Source organism: Rhinatrema bivittatum, chromosome 2, assembly GCF_901001135.1.
Source record: "Rhinatrema bivittatum chromosome 2, aRhiBiv1.1, whole genome shotgun sequence".
NCBI lineage: Eukaryota > Metazoa > Chordata > Amphibia > Gymnophiona > Rhinatrematidae > Rhinatrema > Rhinatrema bivittatum.
Window position 1 is genome coordinate 779,084,637 of NC_042616.1, and position 22,379 is coordinate 779,107,015.

A 22,379-nucleotide genomic window follows, 5' to 3' on the forward strand; every position below is an offset into this window, starting at 1 on the left:
TAGGTTCAAATGGTTATCAATGGTGACTCCTAAATCTCTAACTTGAGTGGTTTGAGGAGTAGAGGTCGTCTGATCATGGCTGGTAGAATGGTCGGTGGAGATGAGAAGGATTTCTGTTTTGGCTGCATTGAGGACCAGGTTCAGGCTGGTAATTGGTTGATGGACTTGAGGCAGTTCTCCCAGTAGGAGAGCGTTTTTGGAAGGGATTCTTTTATTGGGATCAGGATCTGAACGTCGTCAGCATATAAGTAGTGAATTAGGTTAAGGTTTGTGAGCAGCTGGCAAAGAGGTAGTAGGTAGATATTGAAGAGGGTGGGGGATAGAGAAGAGCCTTGGGGAACACCTAGAGTAGATTTCAAGTTAGGAGATTCTTTATTATTGATAGTGATCTTGGAGCTTCTATTATTGAGGAATGAGCTGAACCATTGGAAGGCGCATCCTGATAATCCAATGTCTGCGAGACGATTGAGGAGGATGCTATGGTTCACGGTATCAAACGCCGCGGAGATGTCTAAGAGAACTAGTAGGAATGAAATCCCTTTATCTAGGCCCATGAGGATGTGGTCTGTTAGAGAGATGAGGAGGGTTTCAGTACTGGAAGACTTGCGGAAGCCATACTGGGAGGGGTATAGGATTTTGTGTTCCTCTAGGTAGTCCGATAGCTGTGTGTTCACCACCTTCTCGGTAAGTTTTGCTAGCAGCGGGAGGTTGGATATGGGTCGGAAGTTGGAGAGCTCATATGTGTCCAGGTTGGGTTTCTTCAAGAGAGGTTTAATAGATGCTGTTTTAAGGTCATCCGGGTATACTCCTTGGGCTAGGGAGCAGTTGATGTTGGCTAGAGATCGGGAGATGGTGCCTGGGATAAGGAGCAGAAGTTTCGTTGGGATGTGGTCCAGCAGGTGGCTGGATGGTTTCAGCTTCTTGAGTGTTGATTCTATCTCCAGAGGGGTGGTGGGCTCGAAGGAATCTAGGGTGGCTCTGGGGGAGCATGTGGTGAAGTTTAGAGCTGGTGGTGTTGGGTTAGTAGGGAGAAGCGCTAGTGTGTTTGCAATTTTATCCTGCAATTTTTTTGAAAGAACTGGTTAATGTTTATTCATTCCACTCATTGTTTTATAGACCTCTATCATATCTCCCCTCAGTCACCTTATCTCCAAGCTGAGGAGTCCTAACCTCTTTAGCTTTTCCTCATAAGGGAATGATTGCATCCCCTTTATCATTTGTTTCCCTTTCTGTTTCTTTTCTAATTGTGTTATATCTTTTGAGACACGCTGACTATAACTGCACACTATATTCAACAAGCCCAGTGTGAGAGGGTGTGCAGAACATGCATTTGCATAGGGCAGCACTAGATCAACTGGCTGGTGACCTGGTGGAGCCGAGCAGTGGGGAGCAGAACAGTCACTGGTACGTGCAGGCAGCAGCGTGCTCTAAAAAAAAAAAAAAAAAAAATTGATTCACAGCCTCAGTGGGCAGGGAAAGCATGCTGTAACATGGCAAGTTATAATAAAAAAAAATTGCTTATCTGAACAGCAGCTGGGCCAGTCATATGGAGATGAATCTGCAGCATGGCTTAAAAAGAAGGCACTAAGGTGGGAGACCACAATAGAAGAAACACTTCAGCTCAATAGCCACTGTTGTGGGTTTGTTTTTTTAAATTTCAGCTCCAGCCCACCTGACTTTGCAGGCAGCCAATGGCTAGAACGCGGAGGGGCTGCAGCAGTGGGGGGGAGGGCAGGAGTTACAACTCCTCTGCGTGGAGTCTGGCCAGAAACAAGGCCGTGGGAGCAGCAACAGAAGCTTCCAGGCGGGGAGGGACTGGTTAAAAGGAAGCTGTGCTGTGCGCCTTGTGTCAGGCTGCATGGGCAGAGGTGTCATCCTGTTTGAAGCTGGAAAAGGTAACCTGAAGAGCACCGAGCTGAGGGAAGAAGGGGGCAGAGCATTAAAGCTGGCGGAGAAGGTCATGAAGCAAACTGGGCATTGAGTGGAGGGCGGGGGGCACGGGGCAGGTAGGGTTGCCAACATTTCCACAGACCAGGACTGGACACTTGAGGACCGGGGAGAAGAGAGAGATGGCATCCCTCATTTGCATAAAAGTGTTAGGCACTTCCGCAGCAGGATCTAAACATTTTATCTGTGTATGCAAAGGACAATGAATTGGCAGGCTGCACACTGGCAACAATCTCTTTTCCAGCCTCTCAGGGCAAGGAAGGGGGTCCCCCTGCCACTGCCCACTTATCTCATGGATTATTAGGGGGTGGCACAGATGTGTTCCATGTCTCATATACACAAATCCTGGCACGCTCACTCATACATGCTCCCTCTCCTTCACACATGATCTAAGAAGGTCAGAAGCATGGTGGGCAGGGAAGGGGGGGAGAACCAGGGCTGTCAGAAGTGGCAAGCAACAGCCCAGGGGGCACTAACATCTCATCAGGGGGCTGGCCACCAGTGCCGCATGCCACCATGTAGTGGAACAAGCGTTCCTTAGACCCTATGTGGCTGCTGGCTCAGCTGGCCCGTCACGTCATCGAAGGAGGCACTGCCTGGCATCCCCCTCCCACCCACCCTATCTACATTGTCCAAGGCACGAGGCAGCCCAGGAATAGGCCGGAGGGGAGCAGTGAGATAATAGGCAGGGGAAGACTGGATTCAGGGCAGGGGATGCTAGGCAGGGAAAGGGCTACAGACATGATCAGATCAGAGAGGAGTCCATTATATGTTTTACATCAAGTAAGTTCCAAGTTGCTAAGGGACAAGGCCTGGGTCCAGCCTAGAGAGTGATTTCCCAGACAGATGTGTGACCCATTCCCTCCCTCCATGATTAGGCTAACTATAGGCACTGCAGGGTTTTCTTTCTAAGACAGACATTCATTCCCTCTCTGTGTAGCCTTTCGACCCCTACCTAGTCCCATGTCCCCACTGGCTCATCTCATTTTGTTTTATGTAATTTGCTGCCCTCCTATTTGTTTGATGGGGCAGTAGTGAAAGACAGGAAGGCCTACAGGGCAAGAGGAGATGTGAGAAGCTACATGAGGATATGGTAGAGCAGATATACACAGAAGATAGGTGGTGTTACCAAGTGACAAGACAAAGGAAAAAAAAAGGCATGCCTGCGATAGCCAGAAGCAGGTGGCAACAGCAGGATAAGGAAAACAAAATTAAAGGTTAAATAAAGTATAATAGGTTAAATACAGAAGAGAAAATATTAAAAAAAAAATCCAACTTCTTGTGCCAATTTCAAAACACTCATTGAAAATAAAGTACAGAAATTGGGTTGTGATTATACAAATCTGCTTCCCAGGACCCACCACAAATTGTGTGCCACAGAAGTTTAACCCTTGCCAAAAATTCTACTCCTGAGCTGTGGCAAAAGACCATAGATAAATCAGAAGGGGAAAAAAGAAAAGCCAAGACCACAATACAAAGTTAGAAATCTATTTTATTATTTTTTTTAAATAAATACAAAATCTCATTTTATTTCCTGGACAGGAACACTAGGCTTTTCTCTCTGCTGCACTGCGGTCTATCCCCGCCAGCCCGAGAGCCCTCATTGACGCTGCCCTGGCTGAAATTTAAACGTGTACCTGGTGACGGCAAGCTACGATAAAGGAGCAAGAAGCAGAGGTGGACTAGGTAAAGAGACTGCAGTATTACAAATATTTTCCCCATGCCAACCATTTACTCCCTGAATTCCTTCCCTCCCAGGTACTGAAAAAAACAGATTCCAAAACATACACGTGTAAATTTATATAAAAATTTCAGAGATTATCGGAAGCACCACAAAACGGAAGATGTCTTAACTAGGTGAAACATTTTGTCTGGCAGTGTTGGTAGGAGGGGTAGCCACTCTTAGGTAGCAGTGGATTAAAGCAAAATTATCAGAACCACCACCACCACAAGTAGCCATGCAGGATGGCAGAACTCCGACGTGAAATGTTTTAACAGTGATTCCAGTACTGCTCCCTCTCTGCCCAGGCAGCCCAGCAGAGGTTTCTGAATCCAGATGCATTCGGGGAAACTCATGGTTAGAGCCATAACTGCGCCGAGCTACTCAAACCTGCCTTGCTACAGTGGCTTTTAAAAGCCAGAATCACTGGGCGCTGCAGAGCACTGGGTATCCCACCATAAAAAAAAAAAAATCTGCTCAGTGGTCAGAAACCGTTCATGGATATTTATGCTGGGGGGCGGAGAAGCCTTCATCCTGCACACCTACTATGAAAGTTATAGCTTCTGACCAGAACACACACACTGGCTTTAAAAAGGCAGGAAAAGAAAGCCAAAAAAAAAACCCCAATTTAGTAATCCTTCATACACTTTGGAAAAAAATACAAAACTGCTGAACAGGTACAAAAAAGTATGCTCCTTAGTTCATGTTAAACATTTGCTGCCCAATTATGTTTTTAGCAGCATGCAGACACTGACAGTGGTAGTCAGAAGACCTGTAAGCGAGCAATAGTTAAGTTGGCAGTACAAAAAAGTTAGGCAGATATAGGTCTTTAGCATTATCCAGTTCCACTGGGTGGGAAGCTACATTTTTATTTTTTTTTTGCAGCTTATGCCACTAAAATCAACCAGAGTAGTTTGGTAAGGAAGATTGGCGGTCCTGGCTATAGCCTTTTCCACTGGCACCACACCTTCCTTTTCAAACTCAAGTTTGCAACCATATTGTTTTGGCAAATCTTTTCACAATTTGGCATCAGTCATGATCAAACCACCAACAGCAGCTCTGACAAAGTAAGTTTTAGCAAAATCATTGCAATTTCCAAGAAGTTTTATTGTGTTTTCTTTGGTCCTTCCATAAGTCTCTGGTAAATATAAGGAATTAAATCACATTTATGAGATCGATAGTGGTCCGTGCAGACATGCACGGCAGACAGTCCATGTTTCCTGGCGTTTGCTTCCGTAGCGAAGGGCCAAGGATCGACTTAGCAGGAAACCTCCATGGATTTGGGAGCAGGCTGTTCTGAGCCAGGAGTGCTGTCAGTGCGGGAGCGGCTGCCAGTGCCGTCTGCAGTGTGGGAGCGGCTCCTGTTGCCGTCTCCTGTGTGGGAGCGGCTCCTGGACCCCTCACTGGTGTGGGAGCGGCTCCTGTTGCCTTCCAGGGAGGTCACGCTGGACCCAGAAGCAGTGCGGGACCTCATTAGTCTGGTCATGCTGGCCGAGGGCACTGCAAAAGAACACGCTCAGAGCTCAGGATACTTTTCTCGTTAAGTCAGAAAATTTTTTTTTAAAAAAAGTTGTGATTCTTTAGATGAATGGCCAATTTAAAAAGTGTCTTGCTAAATCAAAAAGCAATTTCACAATTTTAACATTTCAAGTACTAAGAATATAGGAATGTGCTATGTAAATTATGCACACTTATTTTTATGAATATGCTGGGTGCTTACTGACTACAGAATGCCTGCTTTAAGACAGTTAATTTGGAATAACTGGTGTACATGGCACCGTCTCTTCAAGCTGGAGTGGCCTAATTAGAGGCTGCAAACCAGGGAAATCCAGGTTCAAATCCCACGTCCCCCACTGACACTCATTGAGACCGTGGCCAAGTCGCTCTCTCCTGTTGCCTCAGGTACCCGGCTTGTATTGTAAGCTCTTTGGAACAGGGACTTGCTGTACCTGCATTAACACAATGCAGTGAGCTGCCTGGAGTATTTGGAAAGGGTGAGCTAAAATCTACATTTTCTTTTACATTTTTCAAGCTCTTCAGCCCCCTTCTCTGGGATAAAATTGAAAGCCCTAAAATAAAAATAAAAAAAAGCCCACTATTTCCACAATTATTCAAGGAATTACATTAACCTACAAGTATGACATGAAAACTTGGACACACTATAGCAATACACATTGTATGCTAAATTGAGCACAAGGTGAGTTTTCAGAATGAATATTCATGAGCTGTATTTGCATACATTTAGTCTAGGAAACTGGTTGGATTTACACATTATGTTCATGCAAAAAAAAAAAAAAAAAAAAAAAAAAAAATCGCAGGTTGGAGCAGGCCTCATGGACTGCTAGAGACAGATAAAAGAGGCTGCCAAGAAAGGGGACACAACCCTTCTCCCTTAGTTTTGCCCCTGCACAAATGTCTAACTTTAATGCCTTGTAAAAAGGATAGAAATGAAAGTATTTAATGAAATGCATACTTACTGTAGCCCATGCCCTGGACGAAGTACTTAAAGGCTTCTGTAAGCTTTGCAGGCTGGAAAAAGTACATTAAAATAGGGAGATTATGTTCACCTTGGAGAAATACAGGGGAAGATAGCTTGGCCCACTGCCAGCACATGTACACCAATATCCAACTTTCTAAACATGGCTTACCATGCCATATTGTTTAAAGTGTTTGCCTGACCTTTATTTGCACATAGTCAAGTGGACCAACATGGCAACCATGTTATTTTAGCCAAGAGAAATTCAAAGTGCTGTATAAAGTGTAGAAGAGCCAACTTCAGTGCATGGAAGGCTGAGCCTTATGCACAGACTTTTGGTTCCCTAGCAGAGTTTCCAATCAAAAATTTATTTATTTTTTTTTTTTTTTAATACAATACACTTGACTCACTACAGGATTCCAATAGTCTTTCCAGTTTAGTATAATTAGGAAAATGCTCCTTATCCTTCCAAGTAGGTTTCTGGTACCCTGATTGCATGAAAGCTTCTGTAGGAATAACTGAAAATAAGCAAACCATGCTTGTGTGCAGCAGTAAGCTGTAGGAGATACCATTTTATTGGACCAACCCAATACGTCTTGCAGGGAGTATAGCTTTCAAAGAGCTATACTCCCTGCAAGTCAACTGGATTTAAGCAGGAGAACCAGTTCAGCTGGATGATGCCTCATGTGCTAGGAAATTAGAGTTACAGCTCTGTAAAGGGATGGGGGTCTGGGAGGGAACTCAACAAGTGACGATAAGAATAAACAAAAACCCCCAAACCACTTTACAGCTCTTGGGGAGTTCTATGCCCAATCAAGGGTAAGGAGGCCAACGTCTGATGTCTATTACTGCTGGCTCTCTTTATACCCCACCCCTTCCCTTTACTGAGCTGCAGCTAATGCAACCTGACAGACAGTCACCAAACCGAGCTGATTTTACACTTTCAACCCAATGTAACTGCACCATCCTCGCTGATCTGCTGAAGGGACATGACTGCCTAGCCATTTTTCGACTTGTCATACACACTGCTAAGAATAAGCAGCAATACTTTCTATTCTTGTTAAAGCCAACTAAAAGGAGTATATCTTGCGTCCCTTTACAGCAGTAGTTAAGGTATCATGTAATTAAGTATCCTTCATAACTAGGGACCTTTGTTTCCAGTTTATTTGCCCTGGGGAAAATTTCTCTCAGTCTGGCCGATTCAGTAAAGTCGCAGGAGAGCGGGTGAATGCCCGCTTCTCCCGGCACGCGCACTAGCGCGTCCCTAGCACCGCCTTTTGCCCTGGAGCAGCGGCTGTCAGCGGGTTTGACAGCTGACACTCAATTTTGCCAGCGTTTGTTCGAGCCCACTTACAGCCATGGGCTTGGAAACTGGATGCCAGCAAAATTGAGCGTCCGGTTTTTGACCCGACAGCCGCCTTCAAAATTTTCTTCCTTTTTTTTTTTTTTACTCTTCGGGACCTCAGACTTAATATCGTCATGATATTAAGTTGGAGGGTGCATAGAAAAGCAGTTTTTACTGCTTTTCTGTGCACTTTCCTGGTGCCCAAAGAAATTAGTGCCGACCTTTGGGTAGGCGCTATTTCTGAAAGTAAAATGTGGGGCTTGGCTGCACATTTTACTTACTGACTCGCGCACGAATACCTAATAGGGCCATCAACATGCATTTGCATGTTGAGGGCGCTATTAGGTTCGGCGGGTTGGACGCACGTTTTCCACCCCTTAGTGAATAATGGGTAAGGGAAAACGCGCATTCAATGGCGGGTTAACTGTATTTGCCTGATAGTAAGATAGTAATGACTGCAGCAAAAAGACCAATTGGTCCATCCAGTCTGCCCAGCAATTTGCTTGATAGTAACTGCCGCTCCTTGCAGATTACCCCCATGCTATTAATCTTTTTCCCCACAGATATGTTAAAATATTTAAATTACAACAAAAAAAGTGTGTGGCATGAAGTATACTGGACAACAGTGTAACATCACAAAGATTGTTCAGTGTGCATATGTAAATAAACAATGTGCACGAAATTAAATACACAGTAAACAATGTGTGAATGCGAAGGACCCCGACATGGCCGTGTTTCACATCAAGCTGCGTCAGATTGCTCCTTACACAATATACAAATTTGGAAGTTTCCGGTCCCCCTGACGCAGCTTGATGCGAAACACGGCCATGTCTGGGTCCTTCACATTCACACAATTGTGATGTCACACTTATTGTCCAGTATACTTTATGCCACACATTTTTGTGGTGATTTCTCTGTGTGTGTGTTCACTCCACCCTCCTTTTGTGCAAAACATTTACATTCCCAGGGGAGGCCCCCCCCCCCACTGAAAATGAAGGTCCATATTTTTAACCCAGGTAAAGAAATCCTTCCCAGCAGGTGGCTGTAGCAGGACACACCCAAACCATACCTGCACAACTTGAGGGAACCCTCCACAATCCGCCATCTAGAAGAATGAGACAACACAATCAGGAGCACAATAGTCTGCAGTGTCTAAAATCCTATGAATTGCAAAATACACACACTGGCAAGTCAGATTTAGGCCACTCCTTGCAGTTGCAATGCTACAGTCAGAACCAGATTGCAAGCTTCTACCCACTGGTAAAAGAGCGGTGCCGGATGAAGCTCCCAAGTGAGCTGTCCCCCCCCCACCTGTGCCGACCTGCAAACCAAAATGGGGGTGGGGGGGGGGGAGGAGGGAATAAGCCAACCAGCAAGATGATCCACAAAGCCGGGACCCCTCCACCTGATCTGTATTTCACACAAGACTCCCCACTGTGTGGGACAATCACAGTGCACATCTGGACAGGAAGTGCCACACACCCACAAGACATCCATCCTGTCAGGGCATCAGCTTTTAAAGGCAAGGCTCTGTGCATTTCAGGTGTGCCAAGCAGAAAACAAGCAGCCACGCTCAGTTTTACCACTGGATTTTTGTTCGGGTATGTATGGGGTTGCCACCTCACCCGTGTCAACCAACAGGGTTTGCCTCATGGCATGAGTGCAGCCATGGCTGAGCTCTGTGATTACATTTCCCTGCATGCAACGGGTCAGAACCAGGACTGGATCAGCCTGTTGGGGGCAGACCCTGGCGAGATGGCAAACCTGTTCGTCTGAAGCTTTTTTCCAGTTTGAGCAGTAATTGTAGTGCATCGTTTTTAGATTTTGGATTAGGATACGGGTCGGGCACTTCCCAGAAAAATTAGTTTTCCAGCAGGTCTTTTTTTTTTCAGTGATTGTCTGAAAATAAACCCCACCCCAACCCTTCAAATTTGCTTAATTACAACCACCCCCACCATCCCGACCCCCCCCAGAGTTACTAAAAGCCCTGCTGGTCCAGCGGGGTCCCAGGAGCGATCTCTCCCTCTCGGGCCGTCAGCTGCCACTAATCAAAAGGGTACAGATGGCCCTTTGCCCTTACCATGTGATGGGGCTACTGGGGCCATTGGTCGGCCCCTGTCACATGGTAGGAGCGATGGACGGCCGGCACCATCTTAGAAAATGACACGGGCCATCCATTGCTCCTTCCATGTGACAGGGGCCGACCAATGGCCCCAGTAGCCCCTGTCACATGGTAAGGGCAAAGGGCCATGGTGCCATTTGATTCCTGGCAGGCCCAATGGCAGAAGATCGCTCCCAGGACCCCTGTTGGATCACCAAGGCTTTCACAGTAAGTCTTGGGGGGGGGGGATTGTAATTAAGTAAATTTGAAGGGTTGGGGTGGGTTTGGGTTTGGGTTTGTTTTTTTTAATAAATGTGCTTCCCCCCCATGCTAATCCAAACAAATTTTCCCTGAAATTTAGGGAAAATCCATCTCGGGCCCTCCAACCGATGCCAAATTGGACAATCTTTGAAATTTTCTAATTTGGCAAAAACGAATGCACATCTAGTGCATACAGGAGGCCAATATTCAGTGCTATTTAGCCAGACAAGTAGGGATATCTGGTGAAGAAGTGGCAGCAGCTGAATATCCAGTCCCAGTCAATGGCCTCCACTTAGCCAGTTAAGTTGGACCTTCTCAATAGCAGTTTTAAAAAGTGAGACAAGACCTAGCTGGATAACTAGCAATTTGCAGATATTCATCAACATAGCTAAGTTGCTGAAAATCCCCTGTAAGTTAATGGAAAAAAAGTCAGTTTACTTAGCCAGCTATGTTTGAATATCTAATCCATTTAACTTTCCCCGCAAAGGTTATTTGAAATATAGTCCACTGGTATTTGAAACAAAAGGAACTACATGAGGATCACACTGTATTAACCACCACTCTGCCTGGATTTGTAGCATCTCATGTAACAAGTGCCCAGCACTGCTTAGAATTTCTAGGTTAACCCAGTAAGCAAATGATCTCTTGCATATTCCCCTGGAAATTGGGACAATGTGGCCAGCCTATGGGACCCGACGGCTGGTGCTGCACAGCCTTAGCCTACTACCTCGTGGCAGGAACTCTTAGCCAGGATGATCGGACCGCTGATGTCCAGATTAACCTTGGCATGCCGAGAACCAATGCCATTCAGCATCCAGCAGCGTTTGAGCATTCTGGGTCCAGTCTCCAGCGGCACATGCTAGAGTCACGTTTTGCAGGCACAAGATGCCTCCAGCGGAGTTCTGTTAAGGAACAGCACTGTAGTGGCGTAAAGGGTTACACAAGTTAAGCATTAGCCTCCTTGTCCCACCCCACCAAAAAAAAAAACCGCAACCACCTCAAAAATGAAATAGAATAAATAAAGGTGTAGGAGGCAATCTTAATGTCATCATTGGGTGTACTTGTCAAGATCTAATTGTTTTAAAATAAGTTTAGGAATGAGAGCTAGTAAGCCACATGCCTACTCTTCCCACACTATGTGCCTTAGTGCTGCAACGAACTCCCAGGGCATTCTCAAACTGGGCCTCAAACCAGTCTGACTTGAGGCTAAGCAGATATGTCCCTTAAGCATAAGCTAGAGCCACATCCTGAAAGCCATGACTCACTTGCTACCATCATGACTGGGAATCCAAGACCTCTGAGGCAGGGGGAGAGGGAACTTGAGAGATGTGGATAAAGCTGGGGTAGAGCATCAGCATGGTGCAGGGAGTTCAGGTGTCAGTGTCCACAGCACACAGGCGGCCAACCCTCCAGCGCTCTGCGATAATTACATCAAGGGAGTTCATGATAATCATGGCACTGAACGAGTGACGGCCTGCTTTCTCAACCTCTGCCAATAGTTTGGTGCTTCCTTTCCTAACTAAAGGAATTATAAAATGGGAGCAAGATCAGCCATTCGATGGGTCCAGCCCCATGGCACTTCCATTACAGTGCAGCCGATTGATTTGAGTCTGCAGGAGGGGAGGAGCAGGCTGGAGGTAACTGCTGCTGTGGCTATTAAAATATGACGATTTTTATCCCTACTGGTGTGCAAGCTGAAAGTATGGCACAGGGATGGATTGCCACAGACAAGAGCCTCCAGACCTGCTCCTTTAACATTTGCTACAGTGCTTGGGTTCCTTTATCAGCGTGAGATAGCACTAAAGTGAGGTCCTCTGCTCTTGCTTCATCCCAATCCCCACTCCGCCCTGCCCATTAGGCCCGGTTTTCCTCTTCTCTGGGGGTTCAGCTCATTCTAGTCCTGTATCATGCAGAGTGCGCAAACATTTGGTCCTCAGACTGTTCTGTGTTTTTCCTGTGCTTCATACGTTTACAGCTTATTCAATAAAAATTAAAAAAGAGTTTCAAGAAAAATCCTTTGATGCCCATTAGAAAGCAGGCTGCCAGCTAACCAGGAACTGCATCCGTGTCCCACAGGCAGAACTCAGACAAAATGTCTTACGGCCTCTATGGCCCAGACAGATTTTGTCCATCCCTATACAGCAAGTGTGCCACACACTCAGACATTTATACATTCAGTTTCTGAACAGCTCCATGTGATTCACAACACTAAAACCAAGCAGCACATCATAAAAAAAAATAAATTATGAATCCTGAAAGTGTACAGCACCCTGAAATCATAGCCCCATTACCCACCAGACCACCACCAACTTCAACCGTATGCCCTAGTGAAAAGCCAGGTCTCAGGACGTTTGTAGTATTTTATGGAGACGTCCATAACCCTCTGCCTGAATGCTTTAACAAAATCAAAGTCCAAAACAAAACAGAAGGAACACTGTTTGACACACAGGAGTTATTTGCTTTGATAATGCTGCAGCTGACACTTTAAGCCCACAGGCAGTGCAAGCTATTTTGGATCCGTCACGTGTGCCCGCCCGATGGCCTCATGCAGACCCCAAAGCAAGCAACACTTCCAGCTTACACGGACCTTACCTTTAGGAGCGTGGTCTTTGTGGGGTCCAGTTTGGAGTTGCACTCCACCTGTTTGATTACAAAACAAAGGAGATTTGAAATATTTTGACTTTGCTGTTGGGGGCCCAGCAGCAGAAAGCAGATTCCAGAGACTTCTGCATCGTTTGATGCTGGGAGGGATCCAGATGCCTTTGAATGGCAGCACACGGCCTTAGCCCCTTCCCCCCCCCCCACTCATTTAACACACTAATTAGTGTGCAGGCCCTTAACCTTAGAGACTGTAGTTTTGGAAACAAAGTGATGGAAGAATTTTGAGATTACAGTGCTAATGAGAACCTGAATTATGTCAGGAATATGCTTAAAAAAAAAATAGGACCCTGCAGGAACATTCAAAAGTTTAGACTGGAAAAGCACAATTTTTTAGATTTTTATTTTTTTGTTTGATGCAATTTCGGAACTCACAGCCAATGGTGAGGGAGGCAGTGTCTGTTACAGCTCTATAACATGCACCCACTGTGAATCTAGGGTCAGTCCTCCTTAAAAGGTTTGACACACAAAAGGTAAGCCTCTATTCAACTTGACTAAGGAATGAGGGTCACAGCCACTTAAAAAAAAAGTGCTCTGGCAAAATCCTGCCACAAATATTTAATTTTTGTCCTGTGCTCTCCCAAGTTCAGGATGGATAACAGTCCGCATACACAATAAAACCAACAAATCCTACATAAAATTGTTCTGTAGTGCGCTGGATCGATGTTAGTAAGGTGCAATATAAAGGGATTAGTTGGTTCTCTTGCATGAAAGCCACTGTAAACCGGTGCGTTTAAGGCCTTCTTAAATTATTTTACATCATTCATAGTGCAAAGTTCTTGCAGCAGAGAGTTGCCAAGGGTGGGGCCAACGAGGGAGCGTGCCCTGTCACGTGTCATCGAGTCTAGTAGAACGGAAAGAAGGAACTTCTAGGAGAGACTGAGAAGCAGATCTAAGTGTTTGAACAGGTACATAGAAGACAAAGAGTGCTAACAACCCAAGGGGAAGTGACACTGCAGCAGATTGCATGTTATCGTGGCTAGCTTATATTGAATACGGTATTGAATGGGTGACCAGCGTAAGGACGGCAAAACTGGTGTAATGTGGTCACATCTGCCTGTGCCGGTAAGGAGCCAAGCAGCGGATTTTTGAACAAACTGTAAAGGGCTAAGTGTGGTGTACGGAAGTCAGGAATAACACGTTACAGGAATCCAGTGAAGGAATGAGTGATTGCAAGATGGTCTAATAGGGGCTTGAGCTAGCAGAGGCGGCATAGTTTGAAAAATGAGGACTTGACAACTGCCTTCAGTCAAGAGGCCGTGGCTTCTGGCCGCACCACAGTAATTCCATCTCGACATTAACCCATGCCATTCCTGTACACTGGCCATTTAAGATGCTTCCTCCACCAGATCAGGACAAGTGCTATGTCCCTCCCACTTGTCAATTTGAGTGTGGGACAGAAAAACACCAACTTATCAGGGCTGAAGGAAAAAACATTGAGATCCTCAGAACTTAATCTTTGACTTGAAAAAAAGAATCCAGTTATGAACTCTGAAATTAAATAAGTCAAGTAAGTTTGTAGTTTTAATATGTCACATTCCCCAATGTTAAGAAAACTGAGCTTGCACGTACCACAGCATCAACAGCAGGAGAACTGTCACCGACCACCAGCAGCGAAGGGCATCTGAAACAAAGCAAGACCAGATTTATCGCCATTTCACCTCTTACGAATGTCACGCCTTGCGCAGCCGATAATGGCGCAGTACGTTGCAGTCCTTTCCTGGGGGCCTTCGCACTGAGCCCAAGGACAAGACTGCCACCCCTCCCAAGATTGCACCTAAACATCTCCAGCAGAGGTGCACAGAGCCAGCTTCCAGAATTAAAGCCATTCTGGATTGGTTCTCCTCTGCTGCTTCTCTCAGTGCCCCCACTTAGTTGTAGGCAGCTTCCATGCTCAGCCCAGCTTGCCCTAGTGAAGCATATATACAGTTCAAGTATTACCAAAAAATGTAAAGCAGTACACCTTCCATATCAAATATAAAAAGGAGTAAGATCCTATTCTTATATAAAAAAAATCTAGACTACAAATTGTCCATAAGTTTAAGGGCTAGTAGTATCAAATATTGTGCTCTGGACTTCTCAAAATGTTTGTCCCCATAAGTGCTCCCTATTTGAGGGATGCTTCGACTTCACCATTTCTGAGAACTGGGATCAGTAAGATGGAAGCCATTTGGCATGTCGAACCATGGACCATGTCGGGGGATGTTTTAAAGGGCATTTCCTAAGGCTTGACAAAATAGGGAGCACTTGTGGCAACATTAGAAATAAGTCCAGAACTGGTTGGCCATTTTATTCATTTATCATCATTTTTTTAGGTTTAATGCACAAATATAAAAGCCACAGGCTAGTAAATGACATGAATCTTCCATTGTGGGCAAGAGGTAATAAATACCTAGCATAATATCTCTTGTCAAATTTATTGGACAGAATTTGTAATATTGGAATTTAAAAATAGAATCTTACACCTTTTGTAGTTATTTTTTCCCCCACTATGTTTACAGTTAAAATATCCCACAACACCCAAACAGGACTCTGGTTGTAAAGCACAGCACGCTGAGGAACACAAAATGGCAATGCATAAACTGACACATGTGAGCTTCTCAGGACTGGAAGCCAAAGGGCCCCTCCTCTGTGGCTATAGGGAAAACCTCTTAGCAAACTCAGACCCTAAAAGACATTTAATGCACTAATAAATCATAAATAGGGCAACAAAGAAATGCCAAGAGAAAAGCTTTCTAGCACAGCCCAGCTACTTAGTACTTTCCGCTGGATTTCCAGGCCCCACCTGTACCAACAGATAGTGGGGAAATATAAATACATGGATTTAGGGCCCTCTGTTATATTTTGACTTATTTTGTACCAGCTGTTTGTAGATAAAGAAAAAAAGAAAAAAGGTTTACACAAAGCAGAAGCAAAAAAAAAAAAAAAAAAATCACTCTACAGAATCCCAAGTCAGGTTGCAGTTCCTTCAGCAACACGCTCGGCGCAAGCGGCTCTCCGTCAAACATCTAACCTGGAACAATTACAGAGATCAGAGCCATACTTACTGCAGAGTGACTGTGTTTGACCCTGGGAATGGACGTTCAATATCCAGATCTCGGCGGCTAAAAATAGATACGAGGAGTCAAATACTGATTATAACACTAATTCTAAAATGACAGTCTATAATTCTGGCCAGTCTCAATAAGGATCTGTATTTCAAATCACACATTTTTTTGACCTAGGGACCAGATGAGGTACAGCTTCCTTTCTTATAGTGTCCGATCTAAGGGATTGCTTCACTTGCTCTCAAGCTCCAATCTCCGGATTCTTTCCAACACTGATATCTTGTATTGAAGCAACAATTTAAAAAAAAAAAAAAAAAAAAGGGACTGGAGATTGAAAGCTCTTGCAAAGTGGTTTTTATGGTTGGTGCCTGCACACTGAGCCTTTTCCCAGTCTCCCAAACTAACTTTCCATCTGTTCCTCTATGCCACAGGATTCCATAAAAATGTGTTCAAAACTCAGCTGGAATATATTTCAAAACTTACACGTGCAAAAGTTAATGAGCTTATTTTGGAAGCAGATACCCATGTTTTGACTTTTGTTTTTAATTTAACATACTCAGGGCCAGTGTGTCCCAGTAAGTGAGTTAGGCCTAGGGCACCAACCATTAGGGGTGCTGAAGAGCAGAGAGGAGTAGAGACTTGGTGGGCCACGAGCAGAGTCGCAAATGACGTAGGAGTCTGGCCAGGTGCAAGGCAGGAGGTTCACCTAGGGTGCTTAATACCTTGGAACCGGCCCTGCATACTCTATGCCCTAAATTAGGGTACTGCTATACAGGTGCCATGCAGCCTTACCCCAGAGAGTTCACCAGTTTAGACAGCTATGTGTGGCAGTGGGGGGGATAAAACAAGGTGGCCAAGGTCACAGTGGAAGCAAGGTCATTTCTCCAACCCATGTGTCAGATGGCCTGTGATCCTCATCCAGCCAGTCACATTTAGTGGCCTGCTGCCAATTTCTAGAATGCCACAGATGCTCCAGGATCTCAGTTCTCCTTTAGGTGTTTCTGAAATGTACCTGTCTGACAAGGGAGGGGGCTTGCATGCAGTCAGCACTGAGGAAAAAGTGCATTTATCCCATGCAAGGATACCCAGGGTAATGACACAGCAGAGCCCACTTCAAAGCCTGGCAGGAAACTTTACTATGTGCACGATACTACCTAAAGTAAAGGCTTAGCAGGAGAACTGCCAATGTGCAAATTAATTTGACAGTAAAGGTGATCTATTTATATGCAGTTTAAAAATAAAATCAATACTACATATTAGTAAGCATGACCCACTAAGTGAAATGTTTTGAAAGAAATGATGCTGCTGCTGGTGACTGGAAGATTCATCTCCTCTCCTTGTCCCTGCACAAATATTCCCTTCTGTGACCCTCCCGCATCAAAAACCCTGATAGACTGCCTAGCATCACATTTAGAAAAAAAAAAAAGACTAAGGCCAAAAGTTTCTCAGGTCTGCTTCCTCGGTTGGAAGGGTGGTAGAAAACCTGGCAAAGCTGCTTTGTGCATCCCAGACTTAAACAATGTAATTTCAGTAAAACTGAATCCATTTTCTTTCATATGGATTAAATGGACTCTCTCTGGCTTGGAGAGCTGGGGGAGGGAGGCTGCCTTAAGAGTTTCAGTCAGGAGGTGGGGGGGGGACAGACTACCAGGACCTTTGGCTGGCTATGCTGCCTCCAGGTTGTGGGCATTACACTGGAATGCCAAGGCACGAAGCTTCCCCTCCGATGCCCCGTCACATTCAGATACAAGTTAGTAGCCATGCCAGATACTGACATGCACCGAGATGAACCCTGGAGACATTTTCCACCTTAAAGTCTAACCGCCTCCTCCCTCCATGTCCAAGAACCTACGAGCCTGGAGCAGCCTGCATCCTGGTACCTGCACTCGAGTCCTCACTGCAATCCCTAATGGCGTGGCCTTGTGGAAAGGCTCTGCATTTAGAGCAGGAGAGGGGAAAGTTATCCACGCCAAGCACCCCCACGTATGCCACTACAATGGTTTTCCTGTGTCTGTACAAGACAGACCCCCCCCCCCCCTACCTAGAGGAGCTGTGGGGTTGAAGAGTCAGTGGGAGGGGAGTGTCACTTCTTTGCCTGCAAGCTCCTAGGCCCCAGATGGTGGGACAAGGAAAATCTGAGTTGCCAGATTTTCTCCAATTGGATTTTGAGAAGATTTTGGCCCCAATTAGCATTTGAGGAAAAGCTTTTCTAGCCTTCCATTTGTTAGGGACTAACTTAGTTTCCCATCTGGTACTCAGCCTGGGAGGGCAAATGCCAGTCCAGCAGAAGTACTGGAGAAGGTAGGATATGTGTCCAGTGTCGCGTGTGGGGCACCCATCTGGTCCAGTGTACAAGAAGGGGGACGTGGAGAATCTGATGTCCAGCAACTAGATTCAAGGTATGTCTTGGGAGTAAACTGGGAACCCCACTATTTTCAGTAATCCTAGGAGGATTCAAAGTTCTTCTCCAGAAAAAGGAGGTGGAGGGGACCCCAACAGATCCTTGTTTGACTTTGTCAATATATTTGTACAGAGAGCCATATTTTATGTTCATGGCAAAATCAGTGAAGCTGTGGTGGAACCCCAGCTTTGCCACTAGTTTGGTTATTGGCACGTAAGAAGCTGGACGCTAACACCTTCTCGTACCCCCACGGCTGGAAGCTTGAGAGACAGGGGAAGGCCCAGCCTCGGACTCCTGACTTGCTGCTAATCACTAGAAGGCTGAACATACAAGAATTACCTTAAGATGCTGCTAAAGATTAGTTTCAGAGATCCAAGGGGCTCTTAAAACATAGCTATGGCTACCAGAACTTGACAGCAAACAGCAGAAATCTGAATGTTTTACCCTGGCTGTTTCATCGCCCATAAATAAGTGGCAGATATCCAGTGCGGGAGACCATTATTGTACCTGTTGTAGGAGTTGACGAAGAGGTGGAGGTTGGCTTGGTTTATGTCATGGGTAACATGGTGACGGTAAGTCTGGATCAGTTTGTGGTTGCTGTGAATTTCCTCCTGGATTAAGAATAAAAAAAAAAAAAAAAAGAGACAAACATTTCCAAAAGAAATCAACTCAACCCCAGGCAAATTGGTTTGGCTGCTATACGAGCAGAGCTATGCATTTCTACAAAGTAGGTGAGAAACAGAGGTAAGCTTCTTTGCAGAAAGGAAAGGGAATGTCTCCAGACTCACCGAGGGTGGTCAAAGTACGAGACGGGCCGCCGCAGTTTCTGGTTTATCAGTACAGAGTGGCGTATATTCCTGTAAGCTGCCAGGGAGGGAGGATGCTCAGCTTATGAAGGTCTGGCATCCTCACTCTGTCTCATGGGCATTTAGAGAGCTGTTTCCCCCACTTCCCATCACAGAAACAAGAGAAAACTATTTCAACTTCAAATGCTGTCCATCTTTATGAAGGGGCTGGTCAATCAGAATTTGCTGCAGGGTGTTCAGTAAACACACTGGGCTCAGGCATCCCTTTATGAACTGAGCACAAACTTACCATCCACTTCCTAAAAAAATGGGAACATCTTGACAGATTTCTCCTGCTCTTTGCCTTCCAGATCAACTAATCAACCTTTTAGCAGGGCTGTGATCTCATGACATTTTCAAGTATGAAATAGCTGGGGTTTCCTGCTCTTTTTTCCTCCACCACCACCCTGCCAATAAACCAAGGCTGGACAGCATTCTCTCCAAAGCTGAATGCTCAATGGCTCTCCCTCTACCTACACAAAGCGTGAGCTGATCTCTATGCGATGTCTGGGCTCCAATCCACATTACTGCAGAGCAATAAATGCAGTCATGCTGGGTACATCCCACGAACCAGCTCATTTTTATCAGCAGCTGCGTGCAACATTCATACTTGCAGGAAAGACCCAAGAAGCTGCTTACCTTTGCAAAGAGGTGGGAAATAACCATGTCTGGGAGGGCGTGAGTCCATCCTGAAATCTTTCAAGAGAAGCAATACAAAGAGGAAAAATATTAACAGCTGAAAGGGAAAACAAATGTGAGATTAGCTGATAGCCAGAGCACAGAAATGTCATGCCTCCTTCTCCACTAACACGTCTCAGTTTGTGATCAGATGCCATTGCATAGCTCAGATTGTCATTCACTAATCCAACAGCACCACCTAATGTTCAGAACACTGCAGTGATACAAAACTTGTCCTGTGAAATCTGATACTCAGATTTATTGTGGCAGAAACAATTTGTAGTGCATGAGATGCAGATTTTGTACGTATTCCAAGACTAGGTTATACAATTCAGCTGGAAAAGTAGCAAAACCAGATGCTACTGATCACAGTTATATTTAATACATTTATAGGCCCCACCTCATGCACCAGCCTAGATATTTGTTTACATCTGTCCAGCCAGGCAATAAGGAGAAAACAAAGCCAACCTGCATGCCCCAACTGGGTCAGTGCCAGCAGGCTGGGGGTAATCTGGTTCCACCCAACAAGATCACAGGTGGCTAGATACTCCCAAGCTTTGTAATCTGCAAGATACTCTGGGGAAGGTAGGATGCTTATCTACACACGAATGACAACTAAAAATCAGGTGGAAGCAACGATATCCTACAAACAGTTGATCTGCTACAGCTGGGATATATCCTGAGCCATAGAAGATCAGATTGTGCAGACTGGAGGGGCCAACTGGGTCTTTTCCTGCCCAGTACCTACTATGTTACTACCCAACCAGATTATCCAAACCATGGTCACTTCTTTCTATTCTAGATATTGTGAGAGAAGGGTTTATTCATGAGAAAAGTAGAATATAGATCAAATAGGATTGTTACTGGATGAGCAGCCTTTTATTAAATGAGACTGCCTCAGATAGTAACATATGAAAGTAATGATCCGTCTTCATCTCTTGTGGAACATTAAGCTCAGTTTGAATGGATTATTTTTTTTGGCTTTTTTCTCCTGTGGTCATTTGTTCACTCACTCACTTGATTTGATCTACATTTGAGGGCATCCAGGGTTTCTAGGATTCCTTCAGACCTGGAGCTCAACAGTACAAGAAGCCACATTTGGGGAGCTGAGAGCATGGGTAGCTATACTTAAGAGATAAATTTGTTCAGGATCAGGAAGACTTCTCCAATTCAGAAAAAAAACTCTTGTGCAGGTACTGGTTCCAGCATAACACAGTCTATTAACCTGACTTATTCACCCCCACCCTACTTGCCCTCAAATTCCACCCAGGTTTCTATCTTAGACGGAAGTGGTAGAATAAGTTTGTTGAAATAGATTAGCTTCCCTTTACCTTGGTTGCTGCCCAATCCATCCAGCCTTCGGCACAAGGGTTTATGTTAATCAGAACCAAGCCTTCTACCAGCTCAGGATGGTTCAGCTGCAACAAAGATATTCAATGCAGTGTTAATCAACCTTTATTTCTGTGCATTCTAGCTAAATTAAAAAAAACCTTTATTGGACTTTATATATTTTAATATTTTATATTCTGCATTTATCCAAGTGTTCATGGCAGACAAAACACAATGAACCAAAACAAATAATGCTAAAATTAAAACGCATTTGAAACATGTTTAACCTTCATGTCTGTGCAGGATTGTATTAGTGTAGTATTTCTCTCATAAAGGGCAAAATCATATAGTTATGATTTATGATTGCATGCAGTTTTGTGTTCAGAAAAAAACAGTTCTTGCTTCATGGCCTCCACCAAGTACTACTACTTGTTAAGAAACACTAAGACAGTACTGCTTAAGGAAAATGCAAGTTTGTGGGTTGTTAGTTTGCCCCTTTCTGTAGCTTGAAGTCTGCAAGCTTCAAGGTCATGAGTAGATAAATACTGAGCACAAAATGAAGACATGACTTAAAGGCATAAGACCACTTAGAGTGAGCCAGGAGATAAAGTTAAAGGCTTAGTGTTCACTGCACGTCAGCAATACTTGTGCTGACAACTGAAAAACTGGATATAGCTAGGGAGTCAGAATATGGTGAAGCAGTGGACAAAGCAAGTCATCCAACATCTTAGAGCAAATGTATCTCTCATCAGTAGCTTGGCAATATTTCAGGAAATATATACAAATATCCAAACAGCACATGTCCTGTTCCAAAAAAGAATATACCCCCAGGACAACACATCACACTCCAGACAGATTACCTACTGAGAGCTGATACTGAATAGAAAGCATGACAAGTCTCAGGAAGACTAAGGATCTCCAGCACTGATCTCTAACCAAGAATCTGCTTAGCTGACTCACTGTTTGGGAGGGCCAGAGATACATGTTATATGTAAAAAATATATCTTCATTGTGGCACATAAGAGTGTTATTCTTAGTGTAATAAGGACTAGGAAATTCAAGGCAAATACTCCATTTGGACCCCCCCCCCCCCCATACTAGCAGAACCCACTACAAGGATACAGCTATATAAACAAATGTGTTTATATGTACATGTACAAAGTCCTTTCAAAAGAGCAGCAAGCCTCAGTTTTTCATTGTTTGTGAGAATCATTAGGATGAGGCTAAAAATCACACACCAAGTCCCAACTGCTAGAAGGGAGGATGTTTAAATGGTTACATAACAGCAGTAACTGGAAAAGTGACCCCCAACCCGCACATGAGGGCTGCAGAGTCTGTGGCTTGCTCTGGCACCGTGTCCTTTTGGATAACCCCCTTATCCTCACCCCCAGAGGGAACTAGCCTCATCCACAATCCCCACTTCCCAAAGGCTTGCTGGAGTGAAGCACTCTGCTCCCTCCCCATGCAGAACCCAGACAACTGTCTCTTGTATCACTCGAAGCAGCCAGAGAGCCCAAAGCAGCCAACTGTGCTGCAGAGAAGTCTCCAATAGCATAAAAAAAGGAAATGAG

The 22,379-nt window shown here is 44.8% G+C and overlaps 1 protein-coding gene across 1 annotated transcript in view; it reads right to left on the bottom strand.

Annotated features, from left to right (window-relative positions):
• Positions 1-3,421: 3,421 nt before the first annotated feature.
• The window catches only part of NDRG1 (N-myc downstream regulated 1), a 123,008-nt gene continuing 104,050 nt past the window's right edge, over positions 3,422-22,379 (bottom strand). The window contains exons 8-16 of the mRNA XM_029592059.1: positions 20,811-20,897; positions 19,441-19,497; positions 18,464-18,567; positions 15,556-15,612; positions 14,081-14,132; positions 12,443-12,490; positions 8,558-8,593; positions 6,145-6,196; positions 3,422-5,167 (exon numbers count right to left, since the gene is read on the bottom strand). Coding sequence (XP_029447919.1) covers positions 4,926-5,167; positions 6,145-6,196; positions 8,558-8,593; positions 12,443-12,490; positions 14,081-14,132; positions 15,556-15,612; positions 18,464-18,567; positions 19,441-19,497; positions 20,811-20,897 — 735 coding nt within the window. The 3' untranslated portion in view covers positions 3,422-4,925. The remainder of the gene's footprint in view (positions 5,168-6,144; positions 6,197-8,557; positions 8,594-12,442; positions 12,491-14,080; positions 14,133-15,555; positions 15,613-18,463; positions 18,568-19,440; positions 19,498-20,810; positions 20,898-22,379) is intronic.